The sequence below is a fragment of the Passer domesticus genome, chromosome 9 (assembly GCF_036417665.1).
Source record: "Passer domesticus isolate bPasDom1 chromosome 9, bPasDom1.hap1, whole genome shotgun sequence".
NCBI lineage: Eukaryota > Metazoa > Chordata > Aves > Passeriformes > Passeridae > Passer > Passer domesticus.
The window spans coordinates 26,827,635-26,852,048 of record NC_087482.1 but is presented as its reverse complement, the minus strand read 5'-3'; the positions used below and the strand labels follow the sequence as shown (position 1 = coordinate 26,852,048).

The 24,414-nt window shown below is 53.2% G+C and overlaps 2 protein-coding genes and 1 pseudogene across 3 annotated transcripts in view; all 3 read left to right on the top strand.

Annotated features, from left to right (window-relative positions):
- Positions 1–470: 470 nt before the first annotated feature.
- LOC135307302 (uncharacterized) overlaps positions 471–24,414 on the top strand; it is a 126,353-nt gene continuing 102,409 nt past the window's right edge. Inside the window, exons 1-12 of one of the 2 annotated variants that reach the window (XM_064431856.1) lie at positions 471–649; positions 1,085–1,195; positions 1,889–1,960; positions 2,049–2,120; positions 2,208–2,309; positions 2,760–2,867; positions 3,531–3,602; positions 4,230–4,301; positions 4,503–4,574; positions 4,655–4,753; positions 5,323–5,488; positions 6,015–6,287. In XM_064431856.1, coding sequence (XP_064287926.1) covers positions 610–649; positions 1,085–1,195; positions 1,889–1,960; positions 2,049–2,120; positions 2,208–2,309; positions 2,760–2,867; positions 3,531–3,602; positions 4,230–4,301; positions 4,503–4,574; positions 4,655–4,753; positions 5,323–5,488; positions 6,015–6,213 — 1,185 coding nt within the window. In that variant the 5' untranslated portion in view covers positions 471–609 and the 3' untranslated portion in view covers positions 6,214–6,287. Of the gene's footprint in view, positions 650–1,084; positions 1,196–1,888; positions 1,961–2,048; positions 2,121–2,207; positions 2,310–2,759; positions 2,868–3,530; positions 3,603–4,229; positions 4,302–4,502; positions 4,575–4,654; positions 4,754–5,322; positions 5,489–6,014; positions 6,288–24,414 lie in introns of those variants that run through there. The other variant, XM_064431857.1, reaches the window with a different exon arrangement.
- Positions 13,558–16,870, top strand: LOC135308300 (uncharacterized). Its single transcript, XM_064433241.1, has 6 exons — positions 13,558–13,668; positions 14,025–14,096; positions 14,690–14,788; positions 15,217–15,330; positions 15,923–16,097; positions 16,624–16,870. Exons 1-6 carry the CDS (start codon positions 13,572–13,574, stop codon positions 16,868–16,870), a joined length of 804 nt encoding a protein of 267 aa, XP_064289311.1. The 5' UTR covers positions 13,558–13,571.
- LOC135307301 (EF-hand and coiled-coil domain-containing protein 1-like) lies at positions 18,549–22,717 on the top strand (annotated as a pseudogene).

The following is a 24,414-nucleotide window of genomic DNA, read 5'->3' as shown; positions in this document are numbered from 1 at the left end:
GAGGGATCCCATAGGATCGCTGTCAGTGGGAGGAAGGAGCATTTAGCTGTCCGTCTTCCTCCCATGTGCAATGCCAGTGTGTCCTTCCGTGTCCTCTGTGCAGCCACAGAGAAGAGCAGAGAGGGAATAGGCAGGGCCCTGGGCTGTGCCCCGGGGCTGAGCCTTGTGGGCAGCCTGAGGATCTCCTGCAGTGCCACGGGAGCTCTTCTGTCCTGCCTTTCTTTGCCCAGCTGAACCTGCTGGTGAAGGTGGTGCAGCTTCCCAAGCCACCTCCAGGACGGAGCCTCTGGGAGATGCTGAGGGTAGGTCAAGGCCTTTCCCCCTGGGAGAGCTGCCAGCTCAGAGGCCAAAGCTGGGCCAGGGGGGCATCGCTGCAGGTGCCAGCACAGAACCATGCACGTGTGTGCCCTCACCCTGTGCCATCCCCTCACCGCTCCTGCGGCTCAGTGGTGCCCGTGCAGATCAGCAGAGATGGCAGAAGCTTCTGTGGCTAGAGCCCTGATTTTGTGAAATCCACTGGGAAATGGAACTATGTTGCTCTAAGTTTCTCTGACAGGGAATTACCCAGCTACAGGTCACAAGAAACCCCATGAGCCATCCATAATCTAGATGCAAGTACTGAAGGAAATGCAGCAGGCAGGAGGACAAGGTGGGTGTATTTCCCTCATGCTTCCACTGGGACTCAGCAGCCGGGGGCTTTGGCTGTACATCTGGACACGCCGTGCCCAGCACAGCGGGAAGGGATCCATGGCAGCCTCGCTGCCCCGCTGCTGCTTTCATGCCCTGCAGGGCTGCTTCCCAGCCTGGCCTGGCTGCAGCTTCTGCCCAGCCTCTGCAGGAAGGCATTTGGCATCAGCTGCCAGGGAGCCCAAACTGCACCACGGGCCTGAGATCCCCTGAAATTTCTTGGTCTCTTGGGAGATCAGGAAGGGCACCAGTTTGGAGAAAGGAGGGACCTGGTTCAGCATGAAGATTCTGGCCATCTTCCTGAGCCTAACCCTTTGAAAAGCATTCCCTCTGAAAATACCACCTCCCCAGTAGGGAACAGCCCCATCTGATCCAGCTGTCCATTTCCTTTATCAAGCAATGGACCAAAAAGCTGTACTGAAGGTGGCATTTTCCGGGGTAAGTGGCGGCTCATTGGAACGCCCTGCAGGAAGGAAGGCGATGCCAGACACGGGCACAGGCACAGCAGGTAATTCCTCTGCTGGGCGCAGCCCTGGCCGGGGCTGTGTGGCAGCAGCTCTTCCCCCAGGGCCTGCCCTTGCCCAGACCGGCAGCAGCCAAAGCTGGAGGTGCCTCGGCTTCCAGGCCTCTGGAGCTGGTTCAGAGCCCCGGGGAAACGGGACTGGTGCAGCAACGTCCCTGGCGCTGCAGCTGCTGCAGAGCTGGCCCTGAGTGCCCAGAGGCCCAAGGCACAGGAGCAGCCCCGAGCGGGAGCCCTGCCGCCAGCCCAGGGCCAGAGCCAGCCCTGGCTCCCGAGTGAGCGGGGGCTGCGCTGGGTCCTGACAGGGCCTGAGCCTGTCCCCTGGGGCTGGGGAAGCTGTCACGGGGCAGGGAGTGGTGAAATGAGTGACACATGTGGCATGGCTGCCTGTAGTTTTTCTCAGGCCTTTAGGGAGGGTTTCTGCATTGGAAATGAGAGAGTCTTGCAAGACCCTGGGGTGTTCCCCCACCTTTCCAAGGATGTTTCACAGGGCCTGAAAAGAGTCTGGAGTGTGACCAGGAGCCAGCCCAGAGCTCCCCAGGCTGCTGTGCAGCTTTGGCTTTATCCATTCACGTCCGACTCCCACAAACTTACCTGAGCCCCTTGCAGTGCCCAGTTCCCTGAGGCAGAAGGGGACTCCAGCACACCATGGAAATGGGTCTGATCTCTGCTCTCTTCTAGATGAGGTGTTTGGGAAGGCTTCTCCATTAGCTTGGCTGCATAAAGTGTTGGTCCTATCTGAGCCACCATCATGTATGTTCTCACTGTGCCACCAAGGAATAATTGTTGACAACCTGGCAGGAATCAGGTGACAGAAGCTTCTGTGGCTCTTGTGTTACAGGTGTGTCTGCAGCAAGGACTTCTCCAGCTCCTTTGCTGATTTCTACAAAGAAGCCTGGCTCCCATCGCAGGGGTGAGTAGTGTGTCCCTGATGACCCCACAGGCTGAGGCCTGCTCTTGTGGGATCCGTTCCTGGGAAATGGAACTCTATTGCTCTAAGGTCTTTCAAGGGGAAAGAACAAAGGCAAAGGACACCAGAAACCCCATGAGCCATCTGAAAACATGAGGCAAATGCTGAAGGAATTGCTGCAGGCAGGACAAGGTGGGTGCATTTCCCTCGTGCTTCCCCTGGGACTCATCAGCCGGGGGCTTTGGCTTCACATCTGGACACGCCGTGCCCGGCACAGCGGGAAGGGATCCATGGCAGCCTCGCTGCCCCGCTGCTGCTTTGACGCCCTGCAGGGCTGTTTCCCAGCCTGGCCTGGCTGCAGCTTCTGCCCAGCCCCTGCAGGAAGGCATTTGGCATCAGCTGCCAGGGAGCCCAAACTGCACCATGGGCCTTGCCCACCCTGTAATCCCCTGCAATTTCCGGTGTTCAGGCAGATCAGAAGGGGCAGCTGTTTGAAGAAGTGAGGGCCCTGGCCTACCCAAATAGTTTATATGATTTTCTGTTCCATATCAAAGTGTTTGGCAAGCATTCCCTCCTGAAGATGCCCCCTCTCGTCTCTGTATTGATTTCATGTGGTCCAGCTGTACACTTTTCTTTCTCCAGAGAAGGACAAAAAAGCTGTGCGGAAGGCGGCGTTTCCCAGAGGAAGCAGTGGCTCCATGGCAGCCTCTGCTGCAGGAAGGGAGGCCATGCCAGGCACAGGCCCAGGAGGTAATTGCTGTGCCTCTGGGCCTGAGCCCTGCTGAGGCTAGAGCTGCCCTCTCTGCTGCTTGGCAGTGTGGGCAAGACAGGCACAGCCCAGGGGAATTATCCCAAGCAGGCTCAGGGCACTTGGGTACTGAGCAGTCCTGCTGGGGTCCCTCCATGGGAGACACTTCCTGAAACCTGGGATTGACTGCACGGAGTGCCTATGGTGGGGAAAGGACAAACGGGGAGATCAAGGTTCCAGTGTGTCGTGTAAGGGCCTGGCTATGTCCCCTTGGGCTGGGGGAGCTGTGCCAAGAGAGGGAGGGAGAGAGGGACTGCAGGAGGGAAGGAGGTAGGAGTGGTTCTGGCACTACATACTGCAGTTATCCCCAGGGATTTAGGGAAGTCTCCCTCAGTGGGGAGGGAGAGAGCCCCAGGGCCCTGGGCTGCTCCAGCTGCCCCTCTAGGGATGTTGCACAAGGCCTAGAGGGTGCAAAGATTGTAAAGGATGTGGAGATTAACCAGGAGCCAGCCCAGAGCTCCGCAGGCCCCTGTGCAGCTTTGGCCATGGCCATTCACATCTGACTCCCACAACCTTACCCGACCCCCTTGCAGTGCCCAGTTCCCAAAGGCCAAAGGGGAACCCAGCAGAGCATGGAAGCAGTTCCGTTTTATGCTCCCTTCTAGATTGGGATCGTGACATGGATTCCATGCTTGTCTTTGTGGATGAGAGTTTGAAGACCTCAGCAGATAGTAGAGGTAAGTTCGCAAAGTCCCTTTTTACTTAGAGAATAATCAGTGTCAGTGTGGCAAAAGGTCACGCATGTCCCACTTTCCTTAAGAGTAGGAAGGTTGTTGAATTCTGGAAGCCTTGCCCTGCTCCCATCTGGAGCCCTGAGTGATCCCACAGGATTGTTGTCAGTGGGAGGAAGGAGCATTTAGCTGTCCATCTTCCTCCCGTGGGCAATGCCAGTGTGTCCTTCCATGTGCTCTGTGCAGCCAGGGAGAAGGGCAGAGAGGGAAGGGGTCGGGCCCTGGGCTGTGCCCTGGGGCTGAGCCTTTGGCAGCTCCTTTGCCTGCTCCAGGGAGCCTGAGCTGCTCCTGCTGCCACTGCCAAGCCCTGGCCCTGCCCATGGTTGGGTTTAGAGCTGCTAGCAGCTCCAGGGAGTCCTTTCTGCCACGACTGCCCTGCAAGGGGCTCCTTCCATCCAAGTGTGGGGCGACTCCAGGCATGAGGTCCTCGTGCCCCTGCTCCTGAGTGGAAGGCAGAGCTGAGGGAGTGCCTTGGAGGGCACCAATCACCCAGGTGCCCTCACTGCCACTGGGGCCTGAAGGAGAATCTTCAGCAGAGTCACAGGAGCTGTTCTGTCCTACCTTTCTTTGCAGCTAACCCGGTTGGTGAAAGTGATCTGGCTTCCCAACCCACATTCAGGAATGAGCCTCTGGGAGATGCTGAGGGTAGGTCAAGGCCTTTCCCCTGGGAGAGCTGCCAGCTCAGAGCCCAAAGCTGGGCCAGGGAGACAGTGCTGCAGGTGCCAGCACAGAACCATGCACGTGTGTGCCCTCGCCCTGCGCCATCCCCTCACCGCTCCTGCGGCTCAGTGGTGCCCGTGCAGATCAGCAGAGATGGCAGAAGCTTCTGTGGCTGTTGTGTTCCAGGTGTGTCTGCAGGGAGGACTTTCCCAGGTCCTTTGGTGGATGTTGCACGCAGGCCCAGCTCCCGTCACAGGGGTGAGTAGTGTGTCCCTGCTGACCTCACAGGCTGAGCACTGGTCTTGTGGGACCCATTCCTGGGAAATATTTCTCTTAAGCTCTCCTGAGAATGGAGAACAAACCTAGAGGAGACAGGAAGTCCCTGGAGGCATCCAAACACATGGAGAAGATGCCGAGTGATCTGGAGAGACGCCATGGTGGGTGCATTTCCCTCATGCTTCCCCTGGGTCTCAGCAGCCGGGGGCTTTGGCTGCACATCTGGACACGCCGTGCCCGGCACAGCAGGAAGGGATCCATGGCAGCCTCACTGCCCCGCTGCTGCTGCTTTGACGCCCTGCAGGGCTGTTTCCCAGCCTGGCCTGGCTGCAGCTTCTGCCCAGCCCCTGCAGGAAGGCATTTGGCATCAGCTGCCAGGCAGCCCAAACTGCACCATGGGCCTGAGATCCCCTGTGATTTCCCAGTTCCTGGGTAGATGCAGAGAAGCCGCTCTTTGCAGGAGGGAGGGCCCTGGAGCAGCTCCAAAACACTGGCCATTTTCCTTGTCCTTATCCATGTCTTTGACTAGTATTGCCTGCAGCAGAAGGGCACAGCACAGAGGAATTACAGCTGCAAGCTCAGGGGTTTGGGTACTGAGCAGGCCTGTGCCAAGGGGCAGCAAGGTGCCTGCAGGCCCCAGCTCTGGGGGAAACAGGGAGTGAGAACATCCTGCCCATATCCACCGTGCTGCCAGCTCAGCACAAGCTCACGCTCCACATTGCTCCCACAGATGCAGCCGGCCCCACAACACATGCTGACAACATCTGGGAAAGCACGAGAAGAGTTTTCTGCTGGGGAACACCTTGTTTGAAGAAGTTGATGGCCATTGTGGCTGGTGCAGCACTTTGCCTGATGATGTGCTATGCCGCAATCTGGTATTGCTGGAAGAGAAAATGGTGAGTGTTGTGCTGATCTCTAGCTCGAACAGCTTCCTTTAAAGGCTGCTCATAGTCAGGGAACATTCCCAGAGAGTCTGCAGTGGAGCTGTGGCCCATGGTTATCCAAATAACTCTGCTGAGGGTTCTGCTGCTGCCCAGTGCTTTCATTGGCCTCTCAATTGCTGGGCCTTGTCCTGGGGGCCCCGCTGGGGCTGCAGCCAGTGCTGGCTCCCACTGAGGCTGCCTGGCCAAGAGCAGCCCCAGGGGCACGGGGCAGAGGCAGAGGGAGGTGGGGAGGAGAAAGAGCAGGGCCGAGGTTGCCCTTGAAAGGCAGAGGTGCTCTGGGGCCCGCTCCTGGCCAGGGACCCTGCCCGGAGCCGTGCCCTGCTGGCTGGGGCCTTGAGGGGCAGCTGTCCAGCTGGGCCCAGCTGTGCCAGCAGCTCCAGCCGTGCTGGGGAGCCTTGCCAGCTCTGGGCCCTGCTGTGCAGGAGGCTCCCTGTGTGCCACTGGCAGCTGGGGCCTCAGCCACCTCCTCTCTTCACAGGCTCTCCTGTGCATCTCCAGAAGACCAGCCTACAAACACAGGCAATGACAACCTGATAGTTTATCCCAGCTCTTCACTTCTGCCCCTATTTGCCCTGCCATGGCTGCATCACCATCATGAGTCCATCCCAAAACCCACCCCTCCACAACGAGACCCTCTGCCCCTGAGCCCCCTGGTCCTGTTCCCCGGCCAGGAATGAAGGTGGGCAGCCCTTGCCTGCCAGGGCAGGGCTTGGCCCACATTTTATGTTCAAATAAAGAGTTGGAGATTTCACAGTTATGTCCGGGTGGTAGCAGCAGCAAAGCCCACGCGGCACCAGCAGTGGCTGAGCTCCATGCCCAGGAGCAGCCGTGGATGGCCACAGTGTGGGCAGGCAGAACCCAGGCAGGGGCTGCTGTGGCCAGCGGCAGGGCCCAAGGGGATGGTGGAGCCCATGCTGAGCATCCCTGGGCTGAGGGCACATTTCCTTCTGGGGGATCATTTAGGCCTGGACCTCCTCCAGGGCCATGCCCAGGAATAGAGGAAAGCCATCAAGAGCATCTCCAGGGACACGGCCTGATCAGCAGGCAAAAAAAAATTTGCTGAGCAATGCCTCATTTATGAAACAAAATATTTAGATTCGGGGGTATAGATCGGGGTACAGTGTGGGGGTACAGCTAAGGCCATGAGGTCACAGCAGGGCTCTGGGGTCACAGCAGGCTGAGCTCACAGCAGGCCCTGAGGTCACAGAGGTGCCAGAGGTGCCAGAGCCCCGTGGTTGCACAGCAGCACAAGGAACCAGCAGTCAGTCCTTGAGCACAACTGTTGTGGCAGCAGCGGCGGTGGCAGCAGCAGTGCTGAGGTTGGGACAGCGGTGTCAGGACAGCGGTGGCAGCAAGAGCTGCAGGACTGGCAGAGGGCAAGGCAGCATGGCCCTTGCTCTGCGCCTCCTACTCCTGCTGCTCCTGGCCGTGGCCCTGCCTGCCAGGGCTGCCCAGGCTGCTCCGCTTCATGCGTGGCAAGCAGGTGAGCCGGCAGCCTGGCTCCCCTTTCCCAGCACAGCACTCCCTGCTCCCTGGGAAGCGCTGGGAATGGTTTTGCCCAGGGCTTTATGGAGGATTTCCTCTGTAGGAGGGAGAGAGCCCCCACGGGCCCTGGGCTGCTCCAGCCACCACTCCAGGGATGTTGCACAGGCCCTGCAAAGAGGGTGGAGAGTGGCCAGGAGCCAGTCCAGAGCTCCCCAGGCCCCTGTGCAGCTTTGGCCTTGTCCACTGACATCTGGCTCCCACAGCCCTATCTGACCCCCTTGCAGTGCCCAGTTCCCCAAGGGAGTGGGGAATCCCAGCACACCCTGGAAATGGGTCTCCTCTGTGCTCTCTTCTCGATTGGGATCATGACATTGCTTATATTGGAAAGCTGGTGAATGACAGTTTGAAGATTCTACAAGATGCTGAAGGCAAGTTCTCTGTGTGAACTTCCTGACAAATTAATCGGTGTCCATGTGGCAAGAGCTCACTCATGTGCCCTTTCTCTTAACATAAGCTCCCACTGAGGCTGCCTGGCCAAGAGAAGCCCCAGGGGCACAGGACAGAGGCAGAGCAAGTTCTCCACAGTATTTGGGCAGCACTGCTCAGGACAGGACAGGACAGGACAGTGCTTTTTTTGTAGCCTGTGTAAAGATTCATGGTAACAGTGGTGTTGCAGGTCAAGCAAATTTGCTCCAGATCAGTGTGAAAACAAATCCAACGTGATGAAGGTTTGTCTTTGGCCTTGAGACTTTGCTCTTTGTGTGAGCCCTGCTCTGGATTGATTCCCAATCAGTCTTGGGGTAGCTTTTGGGTGAAGGCTCATCCCAGCCCTGAGTCTTGGCAGTTCTCTGGCCTCAAAGGGAGAGCTGAGGCTGCACTGCACATGACTGGAGTTCAGGGCTACATCATCAAAGAGCCTTGAGATGTTTAAATTACTGTATTCCTACTACATAGTTTTCTTTAAGAAAATTATTAATTAGTTTTTAAAACTTAACTGTAAAAAAACTTCTTTTCCAGTGCTTTTTCCAGTTATTTCATATAGTCAGTGATGGCCCAATTATCCCATGGCTGAGTTAGAAGACTGTAAGTATTATAAAATGACATAATGTTGACACTCTTATGTCTTTCACAGACTCCTGAAACTTATGTTGGCTTGATGTGACCAACAGAAGAGTTTCGCTCTGCTTTTAATTCAGACAAGCAGCAGAGCTGGAACCTGTTGAGAAGAGTCTCTCCACCGCTAAAGCAAACTGCCAGGGTTCTTTTTTCCAGCTCTGGGCAGGACAATAAAAATCTCTCAGCAGTAAATCCTCCTGACCAGTAACTGCTATAAACTAGGCATTTGGGCTGTTTGCTGCCTAACCCCTGAGTTCCTCAGAGCTGCAGCTCCCTGTTCTCTTGGCAGACAGGGGCTGGCTATGGATGACAGTCACGTCTCTGGCCTGGTGCACACCAGGTCCACACACGAGCTGAGGGATCATCCTTGCACACCCCATCCTGGAAGAACCCAGGCCAGTGATGAGTCTGACACAGTTTGATGTATGGCAGCAAAAGAAGGCAAAATAAAGGCTAGAATTTGTATCATTCTGTAATATGCTTTTGCCACCAACATTATCGAAGTTCCTGTGCTTGATTTCCTGGAGAATTTGCACTCAACGGAGCTTCAGTGCCTTTGATCAAATCAGTCTTAAGAGCAGCTTGGGGCTGGTCAGTCATTTAGATGTGAGCACTGCCTGGGGTCCAGGCAACAAAAGAACATTAGCTGCAGGCCATCCATACAGCTTTTCACCTTAATGAGCACAAAGCCTTTATTTTTGCAAACGGAAGGATGTTGGGAGGATTTTTGCACCATTGGGCCAAGGCACAAGGCTCTGGATCTACACAGCACTTTGGTAAGGAGGGGAACATGGGTGGGGACAATCCAGGCTGTTAGCAGTGCCCCCACCCCCTGATTAGGGACAGCACAATTACTTTTAGAGCTCCTTAACCAGATGGTGAAAAATTGATCTTCTTTTTTGCCCCCTGCATACTGACAGGCAAGTTGAACAGAAAATCTGCCTCTTCCTCCATGCTCTCTGAGCACCAAAGTAAAGAAGTAAGAAAAAAAAAAAAACCCAACCAACTGAAATACAAATATTTTTTGCCCAGTCTGGGTTTTTTTAAGAGGTTTATAAGACTGACTAAGCCAGTGCTGAATTAAGAGTGGCACATGTTATGTGCCTTTCACAAAGTGTGGGACAGCTGCTGCCATGCAAAGGTGGGTGCAGGGTCAGACCCTTTACTTCAGACCCAGCCCTGCCTTCCTGAGGGACAGAAATTCATCTGTTAGAATCCCTTGGAGTGTCTGGAGCTGCTCTTGGCCCTCCTGTGGATAACTGGACTGCTGTGGAGCACTGGAGAACTTTCAGCTTGGTACCTGTCATGTATATTACGGTAATTTGTACTGATAGAATAGATATATATATATATAAGAATAAAATATCAAACCTTGAAATCACAGTAGCAAGGGAAGAGGGGATTGCTTCACAGGGTGAGGAAACTTTGGTTTTAGGTCATTAAAAAAAAAAACAAAAAGGAAAAAAACTGATTTGGCTTCAGCTACTACCTATACTCAGGGAGCATTCAGCACAAAAACCATCAAAATACATTCCCAGACACCATTTTAGGTTATCAGTCACCCTCAGAACCTACTGAGGACAGCATAAACCCAACAGCAATTATGATTCAGCAGTCTAATACTATCTGAACCCTTGCTATTAAAGAAACAGTCAAAAACTGCTTCTCTTTGGATCTACCCTTGTGACCTGATAGGCCCCTGCTTTCTAAAACTCAAAACAGGGAAATCTGCAATATGAACACACACTTAAACTAGAAAAGTTTAATTGTAACAACTACTTCAATGAGACAGGAGGGAAATGGAGAGAAGACAGGCATTGAATAAGAATAATAAAAAGGTTAGAGGATTTTAGGATAAAAGTTTTAGCTGATGAGCTCTTTTCAGATAAAACAAGTGGACAGGGATTGGGAATTAGGGAGGTTATGTATGGTTGATGCCCCATGTGAGGAGACGCGAATCTTGACTCTATGTTTCAGAAGGCTGATTTATTATATTACGATATATATTATATTAAAATGCTATATTAAAACTATACTAAAAGAATAGAGAGAAAAGGATTCATCAGAAGACTAGAAAGGACAAGAATTGAATGAATAACCAAGGCTTGTGACTCTCAGAGAGTCCGAGCCAGCTGACTGTCATTGGCCATTAATTAGAAACACCCAACATGCACCAATCACAGATGCAGCTGTTGCATTCCACAGCAGCAGATTGTAATTGTTTACATTTCTTTCCTGAGGCTCCTCAGCTTCTCAGGAGAAAAATCCTAGCAAGGGATTTTTCCTAAAATATCATGGCTGCAGTTATGGGGGAGCCAGGGACTCTGCAAAAGAAAAACCTTTTCAGGGTACCCTGTGCCTTCGAGCGGTTTGCTCCCGGAGAACTACCCAAAATAAGGAAAAAAGATATATGGATTGCACAGAAAGATATTATGCTGCTCTTGGAATAACAGGGGAAGGAGATCATAAAGTAGAATTTTCAATTCAATGAAATATTGAGGCTTAGCCATGTGGCTGCAGTGCCGGGTTTAGCAGGACGGAGTGGACTCCCGGGGGTTTGTTAAGGGGAAGGCGGGTTAGGGATGGAGTTGGGGAGAAGGAGCAGCAAGGTGGGGAGAGAGTAAGACCAAGGAAGGAGATCACAGAACGGATAAACCAGTTTTGGGGGATGCAGGGTTCGGGCAAAGCTGAAAACTGCGTCTTGTTGGTCTGGTGGCTCCTCTGCGCAAACTGGTGGGCTTTGGTTCATTCTTTCGCAGTTGCTGCTGTGGTCCAGGGCATCGGCTGGTGGGAAGCAGCAATCGGCAGGGCAGGGGGCACCAGGCTCAGTCCTGCGGCGACCGTGGCTCCCGGCTCCCAGGCAGCCACATGGCATCCATGAGGGGAGGGTGCTGAGAGCAGCGGGCCGGGTGTGCTCCACAGGGCTTCTCTGGGTGCCGGGGTGCGCACGCAGAGGAAAGCTGGGGCTGAGTGTGTGACGGGGTCAGGACGGGCTGGGGGTGGTGGGATGGCGCTGGTGGGATGGCAGTGGTGTGATGGCAGTGTGGTGTCTCTCAGGGCCTCTGCGTGCTGCTGGAAGGGCTGCTCGGGGCCACGGCTGCAATCCCTCACGGCCGCCCCACGATGCCGAAGCCGGTGCTGAAGCGGTGTTCCGCGGTCTTCCTGCATTGTGCTGCAGGTCCATTTTCATCTCAGGGTTGTTGGTGCTCTTACAGAATGCTGGTCGCCATTTATGGAGGTTTATTTGGGGAGACTCCTCGGGGAGTCCCCAGATGGCCCCCTGGGCTGTGAGTTGGCTGGCAGCAGCAGGCACACAAGGAGACTCCACACGGCTTCTGAGGGTGCTGATTAGATGAGGGTTTATTGGGGGTCCCAGCCCCGGGAGTAACATGGTTTCAGAGGGAGAAGGGGGAAAGGGAAAGGGAGGGGGAGAGAGGGCGAGCCTAGGGGAGAGATGGGCCATGAGGGAATCTGGTCTTCCTTGCACTGCTTAAAAGGGAAATTCGAAGTAGGTGCGAAATAAGATTTGGGTCAAGGGGTTTGCAGACTGATGAGACCTCAGGAGAGGATCACAGCTTGGAATAAACCATAGATTTCTGAGGGGTACATTTTCGAGATAGAGCATACTATTTGAATAAAATGCAACACCACAATAGATTAGTAAGATAGATAGACGATAGATAGATAGATAGATACATACATACATACACACATACATACATACATAGATTGACAAGGAAGATAGAGATATATGAATGCACTTGCCTGTACACTTTGTGTAGAAAGGGATGGGGAAGTGACAGGTTATTCTTTTCCACACATGGGAAACAACCTTTTTCCCAGAAAATCAGCTTCCTTCTTCAGTGACCACCAGGGTATCTGAAGACCCCACCAAGAAGGCCCTGTGATCCCAATGGCCTGTGCATCCAGCAAGTCAAGAAAGTAAGGCCTTCCTCTTAATACTACAGTGGTGTTAAAGAGGTTTATTCTCGGTTTTTGGTACCAAGAAGAACGAACTGCAGCCACGTACTGTAAAATGCCTTCACAAGCACCAGTGCAAGTCACAGCCAAAGGAAGGATGAAGCCAAGGTGTCCTGTCCCTCAACCACAGCCCAAGCAGACAGAGATCCTCCTTCAACCCTGGCTGCTTTGAAGCCCCACTGACTGCCAAGAAGAAAAGCACCCTACTGAGAGCAAGCAAACTTAACCCTCTGGCAGGACACAAATTTAGAGGGGAAAAAAATTTAAAACCCCTGCACCACCAGCCACACTTCCCAGTGAGAAGGGTTGGAACTCTCTGGCTCCCAGCACTTCCCCGGCAGGCAGGTTCACAAAGAATGGCTTGGGTTGGAAGGGACATTTAAAGGCCATCTAGTCCCAATGCCCTGCAGTGAGCAGGGACACCTTGAACTAGGTCAGGTTGCCCAGAGCAGGAGCTTGAATGTCTGCAGGGATGGATGTCCACCTCTCTGGGCAACCTCTGCCAAGGTTTCATAACAAACAGTGTAAAAAATGTGTTTCTTTCATCTAGTCTGAATCGACCATTTTTTAGATTAAAACCATTCCCCCTCGGTCTGGTCATGAAAGGCTCTGCTAAAAATTCTGTCCCCATCTCTTTACAAGCCCCCAGAAGGCACTGAAAGGCAGCAATCAGGTGTCCCTGGAGTCTTCTCTCTTCCAGGCTGAACACTGCCAGCTCTCCCAGCCTGTCTCCAAAGCAGAAGGGCTCCAGCCCTCAGAGCATTTTGTCCCTCCTCTGGACTAGAACCAACATGTCCATGTCCTTCCTGTCTTGGGGACCCAGAGCAGGATGCAGTACTCTGTCGTGGTAGAGACTGAGAAATTACAAAGCAACACAGTCCATTTCCAGAAGGCTTCAAACCCTGTATTTATTCTAGCCTGCATGCCTTTTCTGCATTCTTACAAAGCTCTTATGTTTACTTTAGTCATTGGTCACAAGAGTCAAGCAAAATGCTCATTGGAATAGGGAGTTGCAGGTTTCTCTTATTTATCCTTTCTTTCTTGGTTTCTATGATCAATGACATAGAAAATTACGAGAAAATTCTTTCAGTTGTAAACATGGATCCTCCTACCTGCTCTCCATCCCTTCATGTCCCAGCCTGTGATATCAGCTGAGCTGGGACTGTGTCACAGCCCTTGGGCAGAGCAGCTGGACAGGATGAGCTCCCTTCCGAAGAACGCAGAACCCACTACACACAACTCCACCCTGGCCATGAGGTCACAAGCTGGCTCTGAGATCACAGAGGTGCCAGAGCCCCGTGGTTGCACAGCAGCACAAGGAGCCAGCAGTCAGTCCCTGAGCACAACTGTTGCAGCAGCAGCAGCGGTGGCAGCAGCGGTGCTGAGGTTGGGACAGCGGTGTCAGGACAGCGGTGGCAGCAAGAGCTGCAGGACTGGAAGAGGGCAAGGCAGCATGGCCCTTGCTCTGCGCCTCTTCCTCCTGCTGCTCCTGGCCGTGGCCCTGCCTGCCAGGGCTGCCCAGGCTGCTCCACTCCAAGTGTGGCAAGCAGGTGAGCCGGCAGCCTGGCTCCCCTTTCCCGGCACAGCGCTCCCTGCTCCCTGGGAAGCGCTGGGGATGGTTTTGCCCAGGGCTTTGGGGAGGGTTTCCTCTGTGGGAGGGAGAGAGCCCCAATGGTCCCTGGGCTCTTCCAGCCACCAGTCCAGGGATGTTGCACAGGGCCTGCAAAGAGGGTGGAGAGTGACTAGAGCCAGTCCAGAGCTCCCCAGGCCCCTGTGCAGCTTTGGCCTTGTCCACTGACATCTGGCAGCCAAGGCCTTACCCGACCCCCTTGCAGTGCCCAGTTTTCTAAGGGAGAGGGGAATCCCAGCACACCATGGAAATTTTCTGATCTTTGCTCCCTTCTAGATTGGGATCGTGACATGGCTTATATGGAAAAGCTAGTGCATAACAGTTGGAAGACTCCAGAGCATGGTGGAGGCAAGTTCTTCATGTGTCTTTCCTGACAAAATAATTGGTGTCCAAGTGGCAAGAGCTCCCTCATGTGCCATTTCCCTTAACATAATCTCTTGATTTAAAGTATCTGGCTATGCTCCTTTCTCGAACCATGAGTAATCTCACAGGATTGCAATCTCTGGGAGGAAGGAGCATTTAGCTGTCCATCTTCCTCCTGTGTGCAATACCAGTGTGTCCTTCCGTGTGCTCTGTGCAGCCAGGCAGAAGAGCAGAGAGGGAAGGGGCCAGGCCCAGGGCTGAGCCCCGGAGCTGAGCCTTTGGCAACTCCTTTGTCAGCCCCGGGGAGCCTGAGCTGCTCCTGCTGCCACTGCTAAGCCTTGGCCCTGCCCGGGGCTGGCTTTAGGGCTGCTGGCAGCTCCAGGGAGTCCTTTCTGCCACGACTGCCCTGCAAGGGGCTCCTTCCATCCCAGTGTGGGGCCACTGCAGGCACATGTTCCCCCTGCCCCTGCTCCTGAGTGGAAGGCAGAGCTGAGGGAGTGCCTTGGAGGGCATCAATCACCCAGGTGCCCTCACTGCCACTCAGGCCTGAAAGAGAAATGGAGCAATTTTCCATTAAGGTCCTCCTGCAATGAAGATGGAAGAGATGGCAGGCAAGAAGAAATTAGAAGCAGCCAAACATCTGGACGAGATGCTGAGTGACCTGGAGAGACGCCGTGGTGGGTGCATTTCCCTCAGCCTACCCCTGTGTCTCAGCAACCGGGGGCTTTGGCAACACAGCGGGAAGGGATCCATGGCAGCCTCACTGCCCTGCTGCTGCTTTCACACCCTGCAGGGCTGTTTCCCAACCTGGCTTGGCTGCAGCTTCTGCCCAGCCCCTGCAGGAAGGCATTTGGCATCTGCTGGCAGGCAACCCAAACTGCACCATGGGCCATGCCCACCCTGAGATCCCTTGCAATTTCCCAGTCTCTGAGCACATGTGGAGGGTCAGCTCCATGGAGGAGGGAGGGCCCTGGCCCAGACCTAACAACCTGGCCATCTTCCTGAGCATTATCCATGATTTCACATACACTGATTCCTGATGATGCCACCCTCCGAAATGCTGAATGGTTCCATCTGGTCCAGCTGTACTTTTTCCTTTCCACAGCAATGGAGCAAAAGTCCGTGCAGATGGCGCCATATCATATTGGAAGCAATGGCTCTGTGTCAGTCTCTGATGGAGGAAAGGAGGAGTTGCCAGACATGAGCAAAGGCATAGGAGGTAATTGCTGTGCTGGGCTCAGCCCTGGGGAGGGCTGTGTGGCAGCAGCTCTTCCCCCAGGGCCTGCCCATGGCTTCCAGGCCTCTGGAGCTCGTTCACAGCCCCGGGGAAAGGGGACTGGTGCAGCAACGTCCCTCCCACGGCAGCTGCTGCGGAGCTGGCCCTGAGTGCCCAGAGGCCCAAGGCACAGGAGCAGCCCCGAGCGGGAGCCCTGCCGCCAGCCCAGGGCCAGAGCCAGCCCTGGCTCCCGACTGGGCAGGGGCTGCGCTGGCTCCTGACAGGGCCTGAGTCTGTCCCCTGGGGCTGGGGGAGCTGTCACGGGGCAGGGAGGGCCAGGGGTGGCAGTGGCTGCTCAGGGATGGCTTTGGCCCATGTCCCCGACAGCAGCCACTGCCCAAGCAGCTGCCCTGCCCCCGGGCTCTCCTCCCGGCCTGCTGGGCTTTGTTGGCTGGCACAGCCTGTGCCAAGGGCCGGCAAGGTGCCTGCAGGCCCCAGCTCTGGGGGAAACAGAGAACGTCCTGCCTGTATCCACCGTGCTGCCAGCTCAGCAGTGCAGCACAGCACGGGCTCACACTCCCCATTGCTCCCACAGAAGTTCTTGGCAAGTCAGACACAAATGCCCAGAATCCACAGAACAACCGAAGAATTGTCTGCCCTCAGGACGTGCGCAGGTCATGCATGATAGGCACGGTGGTGACACTGTTCACAGTGCCACTTTCCATGGTGCTGTGCTATGCTGGGTTCCGGTGGTGGAAGGAAAAGAAACAGTAAGTTGTTGCTGCTCTCTCCCCTCCAGCTTCTTTAAATGCTGCTCATAGTGAAGGAACATTCCCAGAGAGTCTGCAGTGGAGTTGTGGCCAGTCCATGGTTCTCCAAATAACTCTGCTGAGGGTTCTGCTGCTGCCCAGTGCTTCCATTGGCCTCTCTGTTGCTGGGCCTTGTCCTGCGGGCCCCACTGGGGCAGCAGCCAGTGCTGGCTCCCACTGAGGCTGCCTGGCCAAGAGCAGCCCCAGGGGCACAGGGCAGAGGCAGAGCAAGATGGGGAGGAGAAAGAGCAGGGCTGAGATTGCCCTTGAAAGGCAGAGGCGCTCTGGGGCCCGCTCCTGGCCAGGGACCCTGCCCAGAGCCGTGCCCTGCTGGCCGGGGCCTTGAGGGGCAGCTGTCCAGCTGGGCCCAGCTGTGCCAGCAGCTCTAGCTGTGCTGGGGAGCCGTGCCAGCTCTGGGCCCTGCTGTGCACGAGGCTCCCTGTGTGCCACTGGCAGCCAGGGCCTCAGCCTCCTCCTCTCTCCGCAGTCGCGCTGCCGCAGTTCCAGCATCCCGGCCGAGAAGGCGTGACTCTCCCTCGCCCCCAGGGAGCCCAGAGAGCGTCGAGTTTGGCAGCTCTCAGACATGGCCTCAGCCGCAGCAACAGCCGCCCAAGAAAGCAGACTACCAGCCCTCCATGCCTCCCCCACGGCCCCCCATCCCGGCCGTGAAGCGGAAGCCTCCCGAGATCCCCCCACCTCCTCCCCTCCCCAGCCCACCGCCCTGGTCCAGCTAGGACTGGAACTGGGCCAGCCACGGCAGGGCTTGGGCCACCAACAGCTTGGGGCACCTGCTCTCCTTTACAAATAACAGATGTTACCTATGAGCAACAACCAGAGTCAGTTTTCATAATCTTGGATCTTCAACAGGAAGGGCTGAAGATTCTTCCCATACCCTGTCTTCTCGTTTGCCACTTTGATTGTCATACACTTGGCAGCTTGTTGCATCTCTTATAGACTTTATTTGCACTGCATGTTTTGCCCCACCTACCGGGGAAAAAAAATGAAAAATACTTCAGTTTAGATTTACTTTTTAATGTGGTTGGGCCACTCACATTTTGAGCAATTAATTTTCCATGGTACTTCTTCCCTTTTCCTTCCTATCCATAGAAAGTTCATCTGGATGTAAAAATCAGCACAATTAGTGAGATTCAACTCAAAGCCCGGAAGGAAATCTAACACAAAATATAGTACACTCCCTGTGTACTGCACAACAAGAAATATTCAGAGGAAAATTCACTGGCAGCTGAGGCTCGTGGAACTCCCAGAATCCTGAGCCTGCAGAGGAGGCAGACAGCCCTGGCAGTGGCTGAGAGGACTTCTCCTCACAGACTCCTCTCAAAGTGTGTCCCTCCAGGAGGGGAAAGCTTCTAAACCTTTGCCTTACCTTCCTCCTGTGCTAAAATGTTAGCCTCTTCCTGAGCTACAAACAGTTCTCCATTCCTCAACAAAGCTACGCAGGTTCTTGACTTATCTTAAAGAGCAAAAGAAATGTGGTCAGAAATTTCTCATCAAAGCATGTTGGCAGAGAAGCCCCACCACATGTGAGAAAATATTTCTTAGCATCAGTTCACTCAAAAGAAAGTCAGCCCTGAACTGAGCAGTGCTTTAAATGAACTTGAATTCTCTTTCCTCACATATCAGCCAGATTGGTTTGCTCCTTTTTTGTCCTAGAGAATATTAGAACAATTTGCTCTTGACAGGACTCCTTGGATGGCTCCCAAACTACTGGTGGATGCCCACCACACCTTGCCTGGGCTGTTAATGCAGCCTGTTAGCAGCACCTGACTTTGCCACCCTGTTCAGACCTTGGGCACGGCTGGTGCCACCGTCCTCTCTGGTGCCACGGTCCCCTCTGGTGCCACGGTCCCTGCTGGCTCGTGGCATGTCCCTGCTGGTGCAGGAGCCCTGCTCGTGCTGCTGCCTGCGTTCAACAGTGCCGGTCCTACTCCCCAGGCAAAGAGGGACTGAAGGCACTGCTTTGGGCAGCTCCTTTGAAGGAGTTTAACGCTTCCTCACTTCTATCCCAGACCTCTTAAAACCCACACAGCAACACCATAAAGTCACGTCATCTACACAGGTGAGGAGGTCTGAGCGAACAGAAGCTCAGCTTTCACGCACGTTGGGCTTTTAATTTAGTGCAAGCACCACTCACTCATTCACAAGCGCTGCTTGTCAAAGCAGATTGTGCGATGTTGTTGTGCCGCTTGTGTTAAAGAGAAAGCAGAAGGGAGAAATGAGTTAAGAAAGGAGCAGCACACTTGGGGTGCAGGCTTGGCAGACAAGCGGAGCAGGGTGGCACCTGGCCGCTGTGCCGGAATCCCTTTTTGTGCCGGACAAAGGCGGACGCGGCTTGGCTGCGGGGCCAGCCAGGAGCTCGGGATGCTCGTCAGCGCCGCGGGCCGGGCAGGCGTGATGGAGCCGCCTGAGGGCTGGGACCCCTATGGGCGGCCAGCCCGGCACACGCAGTGGCTGGTCAGCGCCCTCGCCTACCACTACGGGCTGGACCGCGGCGTGGAGAACGAGATCGTCATGCTGGCCACCGGCCTGGACCAGTACCTGCAGGAGATCTTCCACCACCTGGACTGCGCCAGGGCGGGCCGCATCCCCGGCGAGGACTTCCGCACGCTGTGCCAGGTGCTGGGGCTGGAGGAGGCGGCGGAGCCCGAGGAGTCCGCGGGGCTGTGGGACGGGCTCTCGGCTGAGCTCACCTTCCGCCAGTTCCACGCGCGGCTCTGCGGCCACTTCAGCACCCGCGCGGGGTCGCGGCTGCCGCTGGGCCGGGAAAGCGAGCACATCGAGACCCAGATCTGCCTGCGCAGCCCCCGCCGCCGCCGCGCCGACCCCGCTGGCAGCGGAGCCGCGGGCAGCGCCGAGCGGCGGCCGCCGAGGCCCTGCTCCTGAGAGTGCTACGAGGAGATCGTGGTGCTGGAGCAGGCCTGCCGCTTGTCTTTCCCCTGAGGGGGGATCGGCAGGTTCCCCCTGGAGCTCCATTGAATCCCAGCTGTCAATTGTTTCGGCGCAATATGAAACACAGGCAGCACACACGGGTCCCAGGGAAACTTTATTTGATGGTAAATGTCCCCTTTTCCTCTCCCGGGACCCCGATCAAGGGGCAAACAATGTGGGGGAAGGTCAGGGAAAGGTGTAACTTTCAACAAATCAGGAGAGTTGGGAATAAAAACCTAGGCAGGGATAACAATAGTGAACCAATAAACTTCCAAGGGAGGAAAAACGGTTTCAAAAAACAGCTAAAGTTTGGAGAAATAGAAACTAGAATCTAGCCAACAAAGTAACTGGGAAAAGGTGGAGACAAAGGAAAACAGCACCAAGGAAAACCACCAAACCACAGATCAAACCATAAACCTACTAATAAAACAAAAAGCACAATACAACACAGGCCAAGGACCGCCTCGCCAAGCTGGAGGAGGAGAACGGCAGCCTGCGGGAGCTGGTGGAGGACATGCGCGCCGCCCTGCAGAGCAGCGATGCGCGGTGCCTGGCACTGCAGGTGAGTCCGGGCTGCTTCTGCACCGGCCTCCCGGGCCGGCTCGGCTGGCCCCGAGGGCTTCAGGAGAGATGCTGCTCTCGGAGGGTCAGCGTTTATAACCCCTCCACTGCCAGACTGAGACCCAAGTTGCTCGTTCATCCTCGGCAGTAACTTTTTAGCAAAGTTTAGTTACGGGGAGGCTTTAAGGAGAAATGTATGGCACCGGCGTACCATTAAATATCGTTGTGATGAGCACTCTGTTAGAAGTGTAGGGGAGTTCAGCTTTACAGACCCACGCGTACAATGCTGCTGCTTCTTCTACTGCACGTGCAGTCAGGATGTGCTGATACCCTATGCTGGGTTTTTCCTGAAGCAAGAAAGAACTTTTGGATTGCTACCTGCACAAGCACAAGCAGTGTCTCAGCCAGAAGTGCCTCTGAGAAATACTAGAAGGCTGTTTTCTTCAGAGTGTGGTCACGAGAGTCCAGAGTTGGAGCCAGTTCTGCAGGTAGGCTGATGAATAGTCTGGGGCTCCTCTGCAGAGCCCCATTATTCCAGGGCTGGTTTCTGCTGGTTCTGCTGTTCTGGCTCGACTGACACACATACACACTTAGCAGCAGTTAAATTCCGCTGGCATGAAATAACGTGGAACAGGCAGAGCAGGGAAGGGCAGCATGGAGCCATTGTTCTGGCAGGTGTGGCCAGGTGTGATTTGATACTAACACAGCACTCACAGAACTCTGCTCCACCTGTGACACTTCCACTTGCAGTAGATGACTGTTGTCTTCACAATGTCCAGCAAGGCAGGTCCGCACTTCTACCATTTTCATCTGAAAATAGGAAAGGAAATCAGCAGTAAACACCAAGTCACCAGTCAGAGGTCCCAGGAAGAATGAAAGCGACAAAGAGGAGAGCTCCAGAACACCCCCAGCTGCTCCCTGCTCTCTTCTCATGAACACAACTTCATTGGAAATATCTTTTTCAGCAGACTACTTAACTCCTGAGTAAAGACCACAGTAATGACATTAAAGCTATACAGAAACTTGTGCAATAATATGGTAGTGTGTAGTGTGAAAATTAAATGCATAGCTAGGTATTAAAAAATACTTTCCAGAGATTGTTTTCTTGTCTCTGTATCTGGCAGAGGTCAAGTAGCTTTAGTTGCTGATCAACTCTATGTGATTAAAAAAAAAAAACAAAACAACAAAGCACAGTCCAGCCACTTTCAGTCTTCATTAAACCCCATCAATTTCTCCCTGCTTTGTGCTCCTGGTCATTACAGGTGGGACTGCGGAAGAGCCATGCCAGCCATAGGATCCTGCTTCACAGGGAGGAAGAGAGCATTAACACAGAAGCACTCCCAGTCCAAGTACCTCCAAAGTGTCCTGGAGGAAATGGAGCTCATCCAGAGCTCCGGGGATGGGCAGGTTGAAGAAGCCATCAGGTTCAGTCAGGAGCTGGAGAAGGAGCTGAAGAGCTCTCAGGAAGCTCTGGTCAGCCTGGAAGATTGCAACCATCACCTGAAGAGGGAGCAGGCAGAGATGAGGAGGAAGGTGGAAGAGGCCAGACAGGCTGTCCTGAACAGTCTTGGCAAAGTGAAGGAGCTGGAAGTGAGAGCTAACGAGGTGCCACATCTGCAAATACACATCCAGCAGCTGGAATCACAACTGCAGCACTACAGGTAGGTTGGAGTCTGACAAAAAGTGCCTATAAAATCACTGGCTTGGGGCACAAGCAAGTTTGAGAATTTCTGGCTGGGGCTCATTAGATGTCTCCAAAACACCTTGTAAAATCTGGCCAGAGGGAAATTAGAAGCTGCTCATGCATTTTCTTGGTAGGGGTCTTTAGGAGATGTGGGAGCCTTCCAGGCCAAAGTCAGGGTGCAGATCTACAGAGAGCTGAAGTTACTCTTCAGACACACAACAGCAGAACTCAGCATGGTAATGCTTCAAGAAAGCCTCAAAACAAATTGCTTACAGTCCTTCAGAAACCATTTCCAGCACACTTACTTTTTTTGCTGCTTTTCCTGGTCCTTAGGTCCCATCCCAAGCCAGCTGTAATCAGATGGCTGGGTCTCCATTTCATATAAAAGCTCTTCAATTGTCCTAGGAATTGGGGAAAAGCACACAAGGACAACTTCTGGTCAGTGGTTTGAAACTTGCTGTGACTTCATTTCTTCTTCACTGACAGAACAGGTGATAGAGGAGAGAAGCTGAAACGTTCCTAAACCCACAAGATAATAGAGTGAGAATCTGAAACAAAAACCACAAGCCAACTAAACCCCACTTTTGCAATAGCATAAATAAATGCTTGCAGAAGTCAGAAAGTTGGTCACAAATGTAATAGTCCACTGCTGTTGTTGCTTTTGTTGAGGGGAAGAGATGGGTTGGCTGAGGCGGGGAGAGGGAGGGACAGCTGGGAACCCACAGGGTTCTGTCACTTGGCAAGAGTGTCACTTGTCCTGTTGCTTAAGTCTGGCTGTGTTTCAGTTGCTGTTACCCGCCCTGTTAAAGTCTGGCTGTGTTTCAGTTGCTGTTGCCCGCCCTGTTAAAGTCTGGCTGTGTTTCAGTTGCTGTCACCTGCCCTGTTAAAGTCTGGCTGTGTTTCAGTTGCTGTTACCTGACCTGTTAAAGTCTGGCTGCGTTTCAGTCACCACTCCAGTGAACAGTTTTCCCCCCTGCCAGGTGCCACACAGAGTGTGTGAGCAGGGTCTGGATTTGGCCAGAACTAATGCTGCAAGGTAGGGCTGGAGAGGAATGGGGGGGATTTGGGTGTTCTGCAGGAAGCACTGCCAATTGGAGATATCTCTCCTGAGAATTCACCTTAACTGGCTTGGTGAGCCACAGGTTTCCTCCAGCTAAAGTCCACTTTCTTCCAGAGAGGATCATATTCAAGAAAGAGTCCAACCTGTAAGCTTTACACACTGCTCATGTTTATAGTTTCATATTTATCAAGGAAATGCTTTCTTCTTTTAGGCTCAGATTTTAAAAGCTCTTTTAGCATCTAAATCCCTCTTCTAGACCTTCATCTGAGACCTACTTGCTATCACTTAGATCTGAAATCCCAGCCATGACCTTAAGTTATAATCCCTAATGCAGGAAACAACAGTTTGCATTTAGTCAAGAAAGTGTTTAAGTACCTGCAAGTGATTAAATGTTGTCCTAAATTGGAGTGTGTAATTATAATCACCTATTCCTGATTTCATATTCCACCTTCATATTCCTGCAATCTGTATGACTTAAACATGAACTTCTTCTGAGAGCACAGATTCCTGTGCCAGGGTTTGAACTGCCCCTGTCACATGACTGGGTTCCTAAACCAGCCTAGTTGACCAAATAGTTCATAGTTCTTTTCTTCAGGTGCCCATCCTGATCTTCCTACTCTGATGAGTGTGCCAGGTTTGTGTCTGGACTATCTTTCAGCTTTTACTTTTTAATTCCTGTTAAGTTAGTGAGTCAGCTCAACTTTAAAGGTACATTTCAATAAATTCCTTCCTGAAAAGCTTGAGTTCAGTTCATTTCAGGGCAAAAAGACATCACAAGAAATTGTATACTTACCATTGGTGTTGTATCAAGAGTGTGTAATTGCCTGTGCCTGATGACAGGAGAGTTTAGGAAGTCAGGCAAGTCCCATTTTTATGCAGTGCCCAGGGATTTATTCTCACAGGACAAATCATTGGTCACTATTCCCTAAACTCCCTTTTTCCCCCGCTGTAAGTTCTGCTGCAGCACAAGGTGACATCTTCCATGTTCTAATGGAATCCTATGATTTTTAAGTGTTGTTTCTAAAAATACCACACATTAAAATATTACTACAGTAAAAATGTCACATCTACTGCTTCTTTCACCCATTGAGCCATTTGCCCTGTCAAAAAAGGAAACTGGATTGGTTTGACATGAATTGTTCCTGCCAAATATGAGTTGGCTTTGTTTTCTATACTAGATTGGAGGTGGCTTAGAAATTGGTTATTTAATAAAGTGTCCATATTCTTTTTCTCTGTAAGCATTGGAGGTGTCTTGGTGGGAAAAGACAGCTTTTGCTAAGGTAGGCAGGAGCCTTCCATGAAATGGACAATGTCAACCCTCTCCCTTCAAATTGCTATAATTTTGAAATTAAAAAGTTCTCTGTTAAAGATATGGGAATAGGAATAACAGTTCTTTACTAGGAAAACTAAAAATATAAATGCAACAGTACAAATGAAAAACCCCAAAACCCACAGCCAGAGCAGGACCTGACACCCTGTGGGTCAGTGTAGCAGGCCCAGGGCCTGCACGGCCTCCTTGGAGATCAGACGCCTGAGCTAGGAAATGCCAAGTCAGCATGACTGGACCCTAGCAGCCCCTCTCTTCCGCCTTTCGGATCCTGCTTATCTCTCTGTAAGCCCATAGGTCACTTTCCCCTGACCCTTTCTATTGGACAGTTTCCAAAACCCCTGTAGGGTATAAAAACCCCTGATTCTGCCTGGTTCAGCAGAAGACCTGTCACTGAGAACTTTGGTGGAACACCCGAAGAATAAAGAATCCTGCGGAACCTCACATGGCCTTCTCCTCTCTCTCCCCGCCTCTGCTGCTGCGGCACCTAGCAAGCCACAAGCTGAAATCACTGAGCTGATAATCACTAAGAGCTCCAATCACTATAGCTTGCCTAGGCTGCTTGAGCCTCCACTGAGTTATCCTGGCTCCGGCACCCTGCTGGGCATCAGCCTGGCGGGAAACTGCCATGATAAACTGGCACCCGAACTGAATGCTGGACCTGGCATTTCAGAGGAGCAGCATTTCTTCTTGAAATTGT